This window comes from Myxine glutinosa, chromosome 8 (assembly GCF_964187855.1).
Source record: "Myxine glutinosa chromosome 8, kmMyxGlut1.1, whole genome shotgun sequence".
NCBI lineage: Eukaryota > Metazoa > Chordata > Myxini > Myxiniformes > Myxinidae > Myxine > Myxine glutinosa.
The window spans coordinates 41,912,200-41,929,335 of NC_136268.1; the positions used below are offsets into that span (position 1 = coordinate 41,912,200).

The 17,136-nt window shown below is 54.5% G+C and overlaps 1 protein-coding gene across 1 annotated transcript in view; it reads right to left on the reverse strand.

The window, feature by feature from the left end:
- LOC137432431 (bifunctional heparan sulfate N-deacetylase/N-sulfotransferase 2) overlaps positions 1–17,136 on the reverse strand; it is a 493,706-nt gene that overhangs the window by 75,916 nt on the left and 400,654 nt on the right. Inside the window, exon 13 of the mRNA XM_068124366.2 lies at positions 6,821–6,995. Coding sequence (XP_067980467.2) covers positions 6,821–6,995 — 175 coding nt within the window. The remainder of the gene's footprint in view (positions 1–6,820; positions 6,996–17,136) is intronic.

A 17,136-nucleotide genomic window follows, 5' to 3' on the forward strand; every position in this document is an offset into this window, starting at 1 on the left:
GTTCAAGATAAAAATAAATAAATATTTCCTTCAATTATTTATGGCTGCCAAACCGAACAACCAATCATGTTTAAATTTTAAAGACTTGTTCCACTTGACCCCTTCCACATTATATTAAAGTTTCACGTCGATCAATGAAGCAGTTCAATAGATACAAGGTTTTTAAGAATCCCGTTGAATTATTTATCACTGCCAAACCATGTGACCAATCGCAAATTCCAAAAGGTCGTTTTAGCACGAAGACATGTGGAACACATTTTTGAAGTTCCAACTAAATATGATCAAAATGAGGGAGGAGCTAGGTTTTAAATGTTTATGCTTCAAAAAATTATATAATCCCAAACCATGTGACCTATGACGTCATCATCTCAGAACTTTTTGTTCGCCATGGGTATGCAGTTATGCATGTAAGGTTTGGTCTCGCTCTGTTCAGCCGTTTCGGAGAAAAAAGGTGTTGTGTTTTTTAAGGCTTTTCCCTTAAACCAATATGGCGGCTGAACCACGTGAGCTACGACGTCATTATAATATTTTTTTCTACATCAATTTATACCGAGATGATGCTCAATAATTTTCATCCTGATCAGATGAAGTTTTTTACTTGTAGAATTATGACATCATCATTCACAAGGGTTATTCTCCATGTAGAGTTATTTACAATGAGACATGTCTCAATTTTGTCTGTGCAGCACTTTTTGAGATGGAGGTGCAAAGTTTTTCGGTTTCCCAAGATGGCGTCCGTACCACGTGAGCTATGACGTCATAATTACCATTAAAATATTGTACAGGCCGAGGCGCTCCTAGGGTGAAAACTTCCTGTCATTCGGTCGAACTATTGCAGAGAAAATGATTTTTAAAGGAAATAAATTCGAAAAATGGCAGTGGCACAATCATTTAGATGTCCTAAGAAAAGTGTTGAGTTTCTTCTTCTTCCAACAATAACGACTTCTGGCTTCCAGACCGACCATACAACCAATCCTGTTGAAATTTTAAACACTTATTCCGCTTGATGACAGCTACATTACATTAAAGTTTCAAGTCGATCAATGCAGCGGTTCAAGAGATATAAGCTTTTAAAGACTTTCATTCAATTATTTATTGCAGCCAAATCATTTGACTTTTCACAACTTTTTAAATAACGTTTTAATTTCCCGACATGGGGAACAATTGTATAAAGTTTCCACTCGATATCTCCAGAAATGATGGAGGGATTAGGTTTTAACGTTTATGCTTAAAATCGTCACAACTCCGAAACCATGTGACATATGACATCATCACCCCATATCTTTTTGTTTGCCATTATGTGATTATGCATGCAAAGTTTGAGCTCGATCTGTTCAGCCGTTATGGAGAAAAAGTGGTTTTAGTGTTTTGCACGAAAAACAATATGGCGGCCGAACCGAGTTATCATATGTGACATATGACGTCGAAAATTTTTGGATTCTGATTTATTTATTTATTTCGGTCATGCACAAAAAATATCATGTTCGTGGCATCAAGGGTTCTATTTGTCGAATTCTAACCTCGTAACGTTAGCACTTTTAACATCCTAAATAAACATATTTTTGGTCCCAATGCAGAGTTCTTCAGAATGAGCACTGACTCAATTTTTTCCATTGAGCAGAGGGGCAAAGTTGAAGGTGTTTTCCAAGATGGCGTCCGTACCACGTGACATATGATGTCATAATTAGCAGTATAAAATTCTACATGTTTCGCCAATCGGTGAAAATGTGTCAATCGGACCAACAGTTGCAGAGAACATTAATTTTAATTTTACAATTTTCGGACATGTAACAAAGGGGTGGAGAATAAGAAGAAGAAGTGCGGGAGTTTTAATATTATGGTGAAGGAGCTGGGGCTCCCACGTCGATCGGAAGAATGGACGCGACAAAAAGCTGGAATTCATCCGAGTTGCTTTAATCAAACCAAACACTCAGGCACTCTGAAAAGCCCGTTTATCGGGCAGCAATATATATACATATTATCCCGGAGCGTTTGCCCAGGAAAGGCGAGAGGGGGCGTGGCCCAGCGTCCTGGCTGCGGCCTGGCAAGTTGAGGGCGAGCCTGCCCGGGCATGCCCGGGCGTCCCGACCGAGGCCTGGCAAGTTGAGCGCGGGCCTGCCCGGGCGTCCTGGACGAGCCCGGCATGGTGATCGCTCCGCGTCCTTGATAGGTGCAAGGCGATTGTGAAAACCCAGCGGTAGCCGCTACACACGTCCCCCCAGAATCGACTTGCACCGGCAGGGTCAATTTGAGGGGGGTCCTGATGACCCGGCCGAAGCGACCCCTGGCGGGTCGTGGGAGGGGGTCCGGTGTGGTGGTGGGCGGTCGAGTGGGGGGCACCGTGGACGGGGGGCGGCCTCGCCGCGGCGGAAGGGCCACCCGTGGTGGGTGGTCGACGTCCACGTGCGCCGGCTTGAGGCGGTCCACCGCAATCCGGTCCGACCTGCCGCCAATGTCGATGACGAACGACTTGTCGTCCCGTCGCAGCACCCGGAAGGGCCCGTCGTACGGCGGCCGGAGTGGCCCCCGATGTGCGTCGTGACGCACAAAAACATACTCCGCTGTGCGAAGTGCTGGGGCGACGTAGGACTGGGGGTCACCGTGGTGGGATGTTGGCACGGGGGCAAACCGTCGGGCGGCCTCCTGGAGGTCCGAGCGCTGGTGAGCTGCGGACCAGGGACTGGTAGCGTCTGGCACGAATTCGCCCGGGACGCGTAGCGCCTGGCCATAGACAAGCTCGGCGGTGGATGCCTGGAGGTCCTCCTTGGGGGCCGTGCGGAGGCCCAAAAGGACCCACGGCAGCCGGTCGGCCCAACCGCCGTCTTGAAGGCCGGCCATGAGCGCGGCCTTCATGGAGCGGTGGAATCGCTCGCACAACCCGTTTGCTTGGGGGTGGTAGGCCGTAGTACGGTGGAGCTTGACCCCCAGGTTGCGGGCGACTGCGCCCCACAGCTCAGAGGTGAACTGTGGTCGGCGGTCTGACGAGATGTCCGCCGGTGCGCCGAAGCGGGCGACCCAGGTGGCGATGAAAGCCTGCGCCACGTCGGTGGTGGTGGTGGAGACGAGGGGAACGGCCTCCGGCCACCTGGTGGTCCTGTCCACCATGGTGAGCAGGTGTGTGAACCCCCATGACGGGGGGAGGGGGCCCACCAGATCCACGTTGACGTGGTCGAAACGTCGTTCGGGCACGGTGAAAGGTGCCAGCGGGGCCTGGGTGTGTCGGTGGACCTTGGCCCGTTGGCAGGCCGTGCAGGTGCTGGTCCAATCGCGGACGTCCCGACGAAGGCCGTGCCAGACGAATCGCGCCGAAACCAGCTTCTGGGAAGCTTTCCGGCCCGGGTGGGAAAGGCCGTGGAGGGAGGCGAAGATGCGGCGTTGCCAGGTGACGGGCACGATGGGGCGAGGCTGGCCTTGGGAGATGTCGCAGAGCAGGACAGTGTCCGCGAAGGGGATGTCGGCCAGGCGGAGGCCCGTGTCCGCCGCCCGGAGGGCTTGCACCGTGGTGTCGGTGGTTTGGTCCGCCGCCATAAGCGCAAAGTCCACGCCCAGGTGGACCGCGTTCGCGCTGGCCCGGGAAAGACAGTCGGCCACGGCGTTGTTTTTGCCGGCGACGTGCCGGATGTCTGTGGTAAACTCCGACACGGCGGAGAGGTGGCGCTGTTGGCGGGCCGACCACGGCTCCGTGTCCTTGGCCATGGCGTAAACCAACGGCTTGTGGTCGACGAACGCCGTGAAAGGTCGGCCCTCCAGGAGGTGGCGGAAATGGCGGACGGCCAGGTGTAGACCGAGGAGCTCCCGGTCAAACGTGCTGTATTTGAGCTCGTTCGGCCGGAGCTGCCGGCTGAAAAAAGCGAGTGGCTGCCAAACCCCGTTCACCCATTGCTCATGTACGGCGCCCACCGCGTAGTCGGAGGCATCCGTGGTGAGGGCGATGGGAGCGTTGAGCACCGGGTGAGTGAGCAGTGTTGCGTTGGCGAGGGCCCGCTTTGAGCTTTGGAAGGCCGCATCCATTGCTGCGGACCAGGCGATGTCGTGCTTGGCCGGCTTGCCCCGGAGGGCTTCGTAGAGGGGCCGCATGAGTTGAGCAGCGCGGGGCACGAAGCGGTGATAAAAATTCACCATTCCCAGGAATTCCTGCAGGGCCTTTATGGTGCGGGGACGCGGGAACGTGGTGATGGCCTCGACCTTGGTTGGCAGCGGCACGGCCCCGTTCTTGGTGATGTGGTGGCCCAAAAAATCAACGGCCGTCGTGCCGAAGTGGCATTTGGCCGGATTGACGATGAGGCCGTGCTCGCTGAGGCGCCCGAACAGTGTTCGGAGGTGGAGGAGGTGCTCGGCCCGGGACGTGCTGGCGACGAGGATGTCGTCCAGGTAAACGAAAAGGAACGGCAGGTCACGCAGCACGCTGTCCATCAAGCGCTGGAACGCCTGAGCCGCGTTCTTGAGACCAAACGGCATCCGCAAGAATTCGAATAAGCCGAACGGCGTGATGACTGCCGTTTTAGGGACGTCGGCCGCCCTGACAGGTACCTGGTGATATCCCCGTATGAGATCAATTTTCGAAAAAATGACCCGTCCCGCCAGACGGGCGGAGAAGTCTTGGATATGCGGGATCGGGTACCTGTCGGGGGTGGTAGCGTCATTGAGACGGCGGTAGTCGCCACACGGGCGCCATCCACCCCCCGGCTTTGGCACGATGTGCAGTGGCGAGGCCCACGCGCTATCGGAGCGCCGCACGATGCCGAGGTGCTCCAACGCGTCGAATTCGGCCTTCGCCACGGCGAGCTTGGCTGGGTCGAGGCGGCGGGCCCTGGCGTAGACCGGCGGGCCCGTGGTTGGTATGTGGTGCTCGATCCCATGCCGTACTGCGACGGCCGAAAACGTCGGCCGCGTGAGGGCCGGGAACTCCGTGAGCAGGCGAGCAAACCCGTTCGCCGCCGGGACGGCACATGCCAGCTCGGTCGGCGCGGAGCTGCTCAATGTGCATACCAGGGAGCTGAAGGTTTCGGCGTTGATTAAACGACGCCGTTGGACGTCCACCAGCAGTCCGTGTGCGCAGAGGAAGTCGGCGCCTAGCAGAGCCATGGGCACGTTTGCGGTTACAAACGTCCAAGCAAAGCGTTGGCCGCCGAAGCAGAGGGTGACGTTGCGCGGGCCGAAGGTGCGGATGGTCGATCCGTTGGCCGCAACCAAGGAGGGGCCGCAAACCGCGGATTGCCTGTCCTGGTCAGAGGCGGGTATGACGCTCAGTTGGGCGCCGGTGTCGCACAGGAAGCGCCGTCCGGACGCTTTATCCGTGATGAACAGTAAGTTGCCCGTGTGGCCGGCGCTCATGGCTGGTAATGAACGCCGGCCCGGCCGTTTCCCGGCCTGCCGAAGGTGCACGGGGGTCGGCATGTCCGGGCCTTCTGTCCGAACCTGGCATGATAGTAACACCACGCTTGATCAGGTGGAGGCCCCGGTCGTCGTGCTGGAGGTGGTCGGCTCGTTGTAGCGGCCGCCAATTGCGTCGGCAGTTCGGTCGTCGACTGTGCCGGGTGCTCGGGCGCCATGGGTGTTGCGTCGGACGGCGGTGGGTCCCATGTCGCCGCTGCGATGCGCTGTCCTGCGGCGGAGATCTTGTCGGCTTCTCTGGCAAGGGCCCGGGGATCTGTGATCGTCGTGCTTGCCAGGGCGAGGCGTACCGGGTTAGGCAGCTGACGGAGGAACAGCTCCCGGAACAGGAATGCCGGAGAGTGCTCGCCGAGCAGTGAAAGCATGTAGTCCATTCACTCGGAAGGGCGCGTGTCGCCGAGCTCGGGCAGTTCGAGCAGGCGCCGTGCGCGTTCCGCCGATGGGAGGGCGAAAGCGTCGAGGAGAAGCTTCTTAATCGCGCCGTATTTGTCAGCGGCTGGCGGGCTCTCGAGGAGGCTCAGGGCGCGGGCCGCGGTGGCCGAACCGAGCGCTGCTACCACATGGTGGAAGCGGGTGTCGTCGGCCGTGATGCCTCGCAGGGCGAACAGGGAATCCGCCTGTGCGAACCAAACCGCCGCGTGAGCCTCCCAGAAGGTAGGCAGTTTACGGGCGACTGCCGTGTCCATGTCGGTAGGTCACCAATGAAGGAGCTGGGGCTCCCACGTCGATCGGAAGAATGGACGCGACAAAAAGCTGGAATTCATCCGAGTTGCTTTAATCAAACCAAACACTCAGGCACTCTGAAAAGCCCGTTTATCGGGCAGCAATATATATACATATTATCCCGGAGCGTTTGCCCAGGAAAGGCGAGAGGGGGCGTGGCCCAGCGTCCTGGCTGCGGCCTGGCAAGTTGAGGGCATGCCTGGGCGTCCCGACCGAGGCCTGGCAAGTTGAGCGCGGGCCTGCCCGGGCGTCCTGGATGAGCCCGGCATGGTGATCGCTCCGCGTCCTTGATAGGTGCAAGGCGATTGTGAAAACCCAGCGGTAGCCGCTACAATGGGATAATTAAAACCGTTCTAATAAATAAACTGTTTTAATAAAAATTTAAACCAAAGAACCCTCATGGTGGTATTATGGTATAATAATTAAAACTATGGGCGTTTTAATAGGTATTCCTCTACATGTAAACCTAATAACAATAGGCTTTCAGGCCACTTGGCCCTGTAAGCCAAATAATAACATAACTAGATTTACAAGTCGTGCTGTCTGATTCCAAGCAGTTCAGATCTGCCACTCAAATGGAGCCCCATTTGTAAGTTCTCTGGGAAAATGGAGATCAAATCCATCATCAGCAGGAAAAAAATCATATGTAAATTATGTTAATTTTTGTGCCACATTCAATAAAGGAAGAGACCCTCAAATGTACCTGGTACCAAGAGTATGCCCTATCAGTTGGACTCGTAATCACAGCAATGAGGCGACCACGAGGCAGGAGTGCCGCTGCACGCTCAGGTGCTGCCTCGGCCTCAAAGTAGTTGGCGGTCTTTTCAAACCGTAGCTTTGAACTGGTATTGGAGGAGATGGGGAAAAAATCCATGTACCTGCAAAAATAATTATATAAAGCATACCAACATGGCAGAGTATCGAGAAATATAATACGATCTGAATGTAATGTTTCATCCATTATTATATTTTGAACAAGACACTGGCATCACCATTATATCCACCTGCATCGTGCAAGAAATGCTAAGATTGTCAACCTGCTGGACTTTCACAGAATTTCCCTCCAATGGTAATCAACAACAACTGCAGTGCATTGATTGATACAAAAAATACCAATTGGACAAGATGTCAGATTGATATTATTAATGGAATGCATGTGTCATGTATTTATGGAATGCACCCCAGATTCAACTTTTTTGAAATACCAACTTCTTTCCTGGAAGTCCTAGCAGTGTCCATGTGTTTTATACCTCTCCCACCCCTCCCCCCCCCTTCCCACGCCTCCTCCCCCCAAGCCCTCTCCCTCCCAAAGATCTCCCGATGTCCCTGCTCTCAAATGTTGTACTTGTATCCTTCCCTCTCTCTCCTCATCTTGTCCACTGCTCACCTTATATGTTTTATGTGTCCGTTTTTTTTTGTGTGATTAATGTTAGCTCTTTCACGACCCTCGATCTTGTATACAAAAAAAATAAAAAATAAAAATCAATGGCAATTAAAATATGTAATTACAACACAAACTACAGCGGCACCGGTGGAGTGCATACCCTTGCCAGGCTGAACAGTTTAGGTTTTGTGTCCCTCTGATAGACCCGATTTGAATCCACACCTGAACCAAAATCAAATCGGCTTGTTCTTGTCGCATAACCAACTCATCCACCAATTTTTGTCATATTGCATCCACAACTTTTTGAAATATCATGGTAGAGGTATATATCGTATTTAGCCCTAATACTCAATGGTGACGAATCACTTAAGAGAAACTCTCATATCCGGATTCGGATCTTCACCAAAATCGAATCAATTCGTCCTTGTCACACACCCAACTTGTCCACCACGTTTCACCCGAATCTGTCCAGAACTTTTTGAGATATCGTGCTATATATCGGTTTTAGCCCCATCACTATCACCAGGGCATACAGCCTCACTATCACCAGGTCCACTTCGTCTCATTGTCTCATGCATCAATGGACAATCCTATGCTTTGTCCAAGTTTCTCTCCAACATTCCCAAGCATTTGGTGGGAGAAACGGAGGGAACTTTACGCAAAAGCTCGGATTTTGCTCAGAAAGTGAAGCACGTGACCATCAAACCGCACAAATCCATGGTGTCCTTCGATATGGTGTCTTTGTTTACCAACGTGCCCATAGCTCTGGCGGTAGAGGTGGCCGGACTGCGGTTATTAAATGACGATTGCTGGAAACAGGCGGGTGGCATGTTAAATCACACAGATGTGTGTCATTTGCTCAGTGCTTGCCTGTCCTCCACTTATTTCATTTTTAACGGGATATATTATAAACAGGTGTTTGATACCGCCATGGGCTACCTGTATCTGCTGTGGTAGCAAACATGGTGATGGAAGAGTTGGAGGAATGTACCACCCCATCCCTCATAACACAGCCAAGTGTATGGTATCGTGACGTAGACTTTTCCAGTTAGCAACATACATGAGGTTATTGGGAAAACTTTTCCTTCCATCAGTTTCACCCTTGAAAAGGAACGGAATGGATCCATCGCCTTCCTGGACACCTGGGTGACAAGGGGTCCTCGAGGAAATTTGAACATCACTGTTTACAGGAAACCCACTCACACTGACTTGGATTTTGACTCTTGCCATCCCATGGACCACAAACGAGCTGTTATGCACATCCTCCTTAAAAGAGCACGTGATTTACCATCGACAATCAAATATAAAAGGAGTGAGGTAAAACATCTACAAGATGTACCGAAGACCAATGGCTACCCGGACAGATTATTACCAAAAAGGGATGCGATCTTGGCGAAGCCTCGCAACAGGTCTTTCACACGGGTACAACCAAAAGGTTATTGTGTTTTGCCTTTTGTGCCGGGTGTGTCCCAAAGGAGCATCCGGCCGTAAAACATTGCTTCAAAAAGGGGACCAAAAAACAACAACAACCACGGTGCCCGAAAAAGGCCAACCCCCGCTTTGCGGGGGGAAATGGCCTCTGAATGTGGTTATTTTATTTATTTATATCCCAGAGAAGAGCAGAAAATCACAATACAGAATCACATTTAATCAAAATCACCCGTCCACAACCTTTTGAGATATCCTGCGATGTATCGTTTTTGGCCCAATCCCCCAATGGTGAAGAATGACTTTAAAACTTCTACTAGCCAGATCCGGATCCGGATCTTCACCAAAATTGAAACGATTCTTCCTTGTCACACACCAAACCGGTCCAACAAGTTTCGTCCAAATCCGTCCACAACTTTTTGAGATATCCTGCTATGTATCGTTTTTGGCCCCATCTCCCATGAATGGTGAAGAATCACTTTAAAAGATTCTAGTACCCGGATCCGAATCCGGATCTTCACCAAAATCTACAAATTTCGTCCTGGTCAAATACGCTATATCTCTGCCAAATTTCGTCCGAATCCGTCCACAACTTTTTGAGATATTTTGTTCACAGACAAACAGATAAATGGACAAACAAACAGGGGTGAAAACATAACCTCCATCCACCTTTGGTGACGGAGGTAATTACGTCACTACAGCGGTCGCGTTTTTTTTCGTCACTTCAGATAACTCCACCTATTTTCACGGTTCTGTTGTACGATGGAAAAACGACACAGGGATTAAAATAACGTACCGAACTGTACCGTTCTGTGCAATGGAAAAGTGCCATTTCATGTACAGTCACGTGAAAAAGTAAGTACACCCCACGTGAAGTTTTGACTTTTTCAACATACAGCTATTTGATCTTCATTTCAACAATATTGATAGATAAAGGTGATATTGTGGCGGACACAAAAGCCCACTGGCGTGGTGACATCATTCCGCGCACCAAGTGGGCGGTGGCCACGCCCGAGGGGTAGGCGTGGCCTCATGATATACACCGGGCGCGCAGCCCGGAGCGCGCCAGTGTTACAGTGAGCTCCTGAAATAAAGACGCTTATAAGTTACCGCTTGTCCGCTTCCTCCTTGCTCGCAAGCAGCGCGCGTAACGCCGCGCTTTACTGGTGACCCCCTCGACGTTGGATCTGCCGGAGCGATCCTTCCACACGCGACGCCATTGCCATGGCCAACTTCATCAAACTTCCCGAATTTTGGGAGGCTCAGGCCGAAGTCTGGTTCGTCCAGGCCGAAGCCCAATTTCAGCTTCGGCGCCTCACCGGCGATGACACGCGCTATTGCCACGTCGTCGCCTCCCTCGGGCCCGGCACGGCCGCTCGAGTTGTGTCCGTCCTTCGCCACCCACCGGACGGCCACAAGTACGAGGCACTCAAGCGGCTACTCCTAGCCACGTTCGGCCTCACGGACGACGCACGGGCCGACCGCCTCCTGGATCTCCCCGAGCTCGGTGACACGCGCCCGTCGTACCGAATGGACCATATGCTGTCACTGTTGGGCGACGAAGCCCCCGATTCTCTATTCCGGGCGCTTTTCCGTCGCCAACTTCCAGCGCAGGTTCGCCTCGCGTTGGCCGGGACCGGGCTAACGGAACCCCGAGCATTGGCGGCCGAGGCGGACAAGTACTTCACCGCTTCGGACACGCGGGCGAGAGTCGGCGTGGCCGTCACGGCCCTCGTGGCTGATGCTGCTAATGCTGCTGATGCTGCTAATGCTGCTGATGCTGCTGATGCTGCTGATCCACAGCATCAGCTTATACAGCATACGCAGCATGCTGATACGCACCTCGTGACCGCCGCCACGCCCCGCCCACCGCCGCGGCGAAAACCGCCACCGCGGGGAAACCCGCCAACTCCACCGGCCTGGCGGCGCCAGCCGCGCTCCTCCAGCTCCACCACCTGGTGCTGGTTCCACGCCAAGTTCGGCCACGGAGCTCGGCAGTGTCATTCGCCATGCTCCTTCAACAGGTCGGGAAACGCCCGGGCCGGTGCTCAATAGTGGCGATGAGCGCCGGCCGTTCGAGCAGCCTGCTGTTCATAACGGACACCTTCTCCGGGCGCCGTTACCTGTGCGACATGGGAGCGCATGTGAGTGTCGTTCCCGCCGGCACATCAGACAAGCACGCCGCGGGTGGGGGCCCCGCGCTGCTTGCCGCAAACGGGACGCCCATCCGTACGTACGGAAAACGCTGACTCTCTCTGCGGTTCGGAGGGCAGGTTTTCCGATGGACGTTCGTCACCGCCGACGTGCCCATGGCACTGCTTGGCGCGGACTTCCTGTGCGCTAATGGGCTCCTGGTCGACGTCAAGCGCAGACGTCTTGTCCAGGCCGAGACGTTCAGCTCGCTCGCTTGTGCGTTGCCCAGCTCGGCGAGCAGCTCAACGAGCAGCTTGCCGAACGGTTCGGTTCCGGCCACGTTGGTCTGTACGCTTCCGGCAGCGGACGCATTCACCCGCCTCCTCGCCGGCTTCCCGGCCCTCACGCGGCCCACCTTCTCGGCGGGGGCCGTCAAGCACGGGGTGGCCCATCACATCCCCACCGTCGGGCCACCGGTCTATGCCCGGGCACGCCGCCTCGAGCCGACGAAGCTGGCGGTGGCAAAAGCGGCGCTCGCTACCCTGGAGCGACTCGGCATCGTTCGGCGCTCAGAGAGCGCTTGGGCGTCGCCGCTGCACATCGTGCCGAAGCCCGGCGGGGGATGGCGACCGTGCGGGGACTATCGCCGTCTCAATGACGCCACGACTCCCGACCGCTACCCCGTCCCCCACATTCAGGACTTTTCCGCCCGTTTGGCGGGCATGTCCTTCTTCTCGAAGGTGGACCTCATACGCGGCTACCATCAGGTCCCCGTCAGGCCGGAGGACGTCCCGAAGACGGCGGTCATCACGCCATTCGGACTCTTCGAGTTCCTGCGCATGCCCTTCGGTCTGAAGAATGCGGCTCAGGCGTTCCAGCGACTGATGGACAGCGTCCTGCGCGACTTGGATTTTGTCTACGTCTACCTGGACGATATCCTCATCGCCAGCGCGTCCCGCGAAGAGCACCTACGCCACCTCCGCACGCTCTTCGAACGCCTGGGCCAGCATGGCCTGATTGTGAACCACGCAAAGTGCCGGTTCGGCGCCGCCATAATCGATTTTCTGGGGCACCGTGTCACCAGGCACGGAGCCGTCCCCCTGCCGGCCAAGGTGGAGGCGGTGAAGGGGTTTCCGCGCCCCCGCACGATCAGAGGGCTGCAGGAGTTCCTGGGCATGGTGAACTTTTACCATCGGTTCCTGCCCCGTATCGCCCAGCTCCTGCGCCCCCTGCACGAAGCTCTCTGAGGTAAGCCGGGCAAAGGCGACGTTACCTGGACCGAGCAGATGGACACGGCGTTCACGGGCGCGAAGCTCGCCTTGGCTAACGCCACCATGCTCGCGCACCCGGCGCCCGATGCACCGATCGCCCTCACCACCGATGCCTCGGACTACGCGGTGGGCGCGGTGCACGAGCAATGGGTGCGTGGAGCTTGGCAACCGCTGGCGTTCTATAGCCGGCAGCTTCGCCCGCCCGAACGCCGTTACAGTACCTTCGACCGCGAGTTGCTCGGGCTTCACTTGGCGGTCAGGCACTTCCGCCATCTGCTCGAGGGCCGTGCGTTCACTGCCTTCGTCGAGCACAAGCCGCTGATCTTCGCGATGGGCAAGGTCACCGAGCCATGGTCGGCCCGGCAGCAGCGTCACCTCTCGGCCGTGTCCGAGTACACGACGGACATCCAGCACGTCGCGGGGAAGGACAACCCGGTGGCGGATTGCCTTTCCCGGGCCATCGCCCACGCAGTCCACCTCGGCATCGACTATGCCCGGATGGCAGCGGACCAGGCCGCTGACCCCGACGTCCAGGCCTTGCGGACCGCCGTCACTGGCCTCCGCGTCACCGAGGTGCCGTTCGACGGCGCGGGCGCGGCCCTCTTGTGCGACGTCTCCCTCGGGCGTCCTCGCCCAATCGTGCCCGCGGGCTGGCAGCGCCAGGTGTTTGACGCCATCCACGGCCTGTCCCACCCGGGCGCGAGGGCCTCCCAAAGGCTGATCGCCGACAAGTTCGTCTGGCATGGCCTCCGGAAGGCCGTCCGCGGCTGGGCCAGGACGTGCCTCGCGTGCCAGCGCGCCAAGGTGCACCGGCACACCCAGGCCCCGTTGGCCCCGTTTACGGTGCCGGAACGCCGGTTTGACCACGTCCACGTGGACCTGGTGGGACCTCTGCCCCCCTCGCAGGGTTTCACCTACGTCCTCACCATGGTGGACCGCACCACCCGGTGGCCGGAGGCCGTGCCCTTGGCGTCGACAACGGCGGCCGATGTCGCGCAGGCTTTCATCGCCACCTGGGTCGCCCAGTTCGGCGCCCCCTCAGACATCTCGTCCGACCGCGGCCCCCAGTTCACCTCGGAGCTCTGGGTGGCGGTCGCGCAGGGGGGCTCGGGGTCCGGCTGCACCGAACCACGGCCTACCACCCCCAGGCTAACGGCCTGTGTGAGCGATTTCACCGCTCATTGAAGGCCGCGCTCTGGGCCACCCTCCGCGACGGCGGCTGGGTCGACAGGCTCCCCTGGGTCCTGCTGGGCCTCCGGACGGCGCCCAAGGAGGACCTGCGCGCATCCGCGGCGGAGTTGGTCTTCGGGCAACTGCTGGGATGCCGGGCGAGTTCCTCCCCGACTCCACAGCACCATGGTCCACGGCACAGCAGCGCTCTGCTCTGCAAGAGACCGCCCAGAGGTTCGCCCCGGTGCCAACGGCATGCCACGGGCACCCACCGACGCACGTCGCCCCGGAGCTTCGCACGGCGGAGTACGTCTTCGTCCGCCACGATGCCCACCGGACACCACTGCGGCCCCCGTACGACGCGCCTTTCCGCGTGCTGGAGACCGGGGCGAAGCACTTCACCCTGGACATCGGCGGTACTCCTGACTGCGTTTCGGTGGACCGCCTCAAGCCGGCCCACCTCGACGTGGACCATCCACCACCAGTGGCCCGACCCCCACGTCGGGGCCGCCCCCCTGCGGGCGGACCCCCGGCACCGCCGCCACGCCGCCCCCCGGTCCTGCACCCATCCCAGGGGCAGCCAGGGGCATCCCACCTGGCATCCCTGCACCCCGGACGCCGCCGATCGCCAGGGGGCGCTTCGGCCGGGTCATTCGTCTGCCCCGCAAACTGGCCCTCCAGGTGCGCGGGAATTCTGGGGGGCGCGTGTGGCGGACACAAAAGCCCACTGGCGTGGTGACATCATTCCGCGTACCAAGTGGGCGGTGGCCACGCCCGAGGGGTAGGCGTGGCCTCATGATATACACCGGGCGCGCAGCCCGGAGCGCGCCAGTGTTACAGTGAGCTCCTGAAATAAAGACGCTTATAAGTTACCACTTGTCCGCTTCCTCCTTGCTCGCAAGCAGCGCGCGTAACGCCGCGCTTTAATATAATAAAACAAATATCATGAAACATTTACATTTTGTAGTCCATTGTATAATTTAAATAAACATAAATGCAAATTTCGCATGTAGAAAATGTAAGTACACCCCTACATTTATCACTACTTCAAATACCTAAAATTAGAATCAGGTGCACCAGCTCAGGTGCAAATGATTAGAACATCGTTGGAAAGAATCTTGGAGGAACCTGTCTTATTTAAATCCCAGACATTTAGTTTGGTTTGCTCTTTGTTGTTGAAGTGTGTGGTGTCACCATGCCTAGATCAAAAGAGCTCTCTGAGGCCTTCCAAAAGAAGGTTATAGATGCCTACGAGTCTGGGAAGGGATTTAAAAAGATCTCCAAACAATTTGAAATCAATCATTCGACTGTCCGGAAGATCACCTACAAGTGGAAAAGATTCCAAACAACTGCCAAATTGTTCAGGCCAGGCCGCCCCAGCAAGTTCAGCCCAAGAGCAGACCGCAAGATGCTGAAAGAAGTTTCTAAGAACCCCCAGAATGTCATCACGGGACCTACAGGTAGCTCTTTCCACTGCTGATGTCAAAGTGCATGGGTCTACCATTAGAAAGAGGCTGCACAAATTTGATCTACATGGGAGGTGTGCCAGGAGGAAACCTTTGATGTCCACAAAGAACATCAGGGCAAGACTAAAGTTTGCCAATGAACACCTAGGCAAAGACCAGCACTTCTGAAACAATGTGCTCTGGACAGATGAGTCAAAGGTAGAGCTATTTGGCCACAGTACCAGAAGACATGTTTGGCGAAAACCAAAGACAGCATTTGACAACAAGAACCTGATATCAACTGCAAAACATGGTGGTGGAAATATTATGGTTTGGGGCAGCTTTGCTGCACCAGGGCCTGGGCAGCTCACCATCATAGAATCCACTATGAATTATTCATTGTACCAGAGGGTGGTTGAGGATAATGTGAGGCCATCTGTCGGAAAGTTGAAGCTCAACCGAAGGTGGACCTTGCAACATGACAATGACCCTAAACATACCAGTAAATCCACCAAGGAATGGCTGAAAAGAAAGAAATGGAGGGTTCTGGAATGGCCAAGTCAAAGCCCGGATCTAAATCCCATCGAGATGTTGTGGGGGGATTTGAAACGAGCTGTGCATGCAAGAAACCCCTCAAACTTCGCACAACTGAAAGCATTCTGCATGTAGGAGTGGGCAAAAATTTCTTCCAGTCGATGTCAGAGACTGGTAGACAGTTATAACTATAAGAAACGCCAACTTGAGGTTGTTTCTGCCAAAGGGGGCAATACCACCTATTCGAGCCAAGGGTGTACTTACTTTTTCCACATGCGAAATTTGCATTTATGTTTATTTAAATTATACAATGGACTACAAAATGTAAATGTTTCATGATATTTGTTATGTTATATCACCTTTATCTATCAATATTGTTGAAATGAAGATCAAATAGCTGTATGTTGAAATATGTTGAAAATGTCAAAACTTTACATGGGGTGTACTTACTTTTTCACGTGACTGTACATTACAACAACAACAACAACAACAACAACATGAATTTTAAGGCCATTTTCCCTGCTAGAGTGGGGGTTAGCCTTGCGGTCCCCATGGCAATCTTCTCCATTTTGCCCTATTTTCTGCATCTCTCCTTGTTAACCCCCTTGCCCGCATTTCTTCTTCCACCATCTTTAGCCAAGTCTTTCTTGGTCTTTCCCGTCCTCTACTTCCTTCTACATTCATTTCCATCACTCTTCTCAACCAGTCACTTTCATCCTTCCTCAACACATGACCAAACCATCTCAACCTGTTCCTCTTCACAGCATCAATCACAGGCTCTATTCCCATCATCTTTCACAATTCATCATTTGTCTTCCTCTCTCTCAACGATACTCCAAACATCCACCGAACCATTCGCATTTCCACCCTTTCCAGCCTTCGTTGCTGCTCTACATTCATGACCCATGTCTCGCTCCCATAAATCATAACACTTCTCACACATGCAGCATACACCTTTCCCTTCAGCTTCAACGATACTCCCCTCCTCATCAGCACGCCACTCAGTTCCCGAAACTTCTTCCATGCACATCTCACTCTAGCAACCGTTGCCGTGTCTGATCCACCTTCTCCATTCAGCATGTGTCCGGGGTAGCAAAATGTTTTTACACCTTCCAGCTTCACGCCGTCTCCAAGATCCAACTCAACATTTCCTCCATCTGCAGCTCCCTCTGTGCACACCTTACATTTGAATGTAGCTGCCACACTGGATAATGACCCTCTTAGACCACTACATTTTTGATGAACCCACTCAGCACACATTGTACATTGAATGGAGTTCACTCCAACACCCTTCCTGCACACAGCACATGGCCACTTCCCAGTTCTTTCCACCTCACCACATGCTTTACCACTTGCCTTCACCTTCGTCTTTCCTATATTCACCTTCAGACCTTTTGTCTCCATACATTCCTTCCACTTGTTCATCTTTTCCTTCAGTCCATCCATACTTTCTGCAATCAACACCAGATCATCTGCAAAAAACAACTCCCACGGTAAACCCTCCTTTACGTTCTGAGCCAGCACCTCCATCATAGCTACAAATAGTAGTGGACTTAGTACCGACCAAATAGGATTGCAAAGCAGATAGCGAAAGAGAGGTGTGATGTGATGGGGGTGAGTTGCTTGAAGGATGAAGTGGGACAAATCGTTGTCG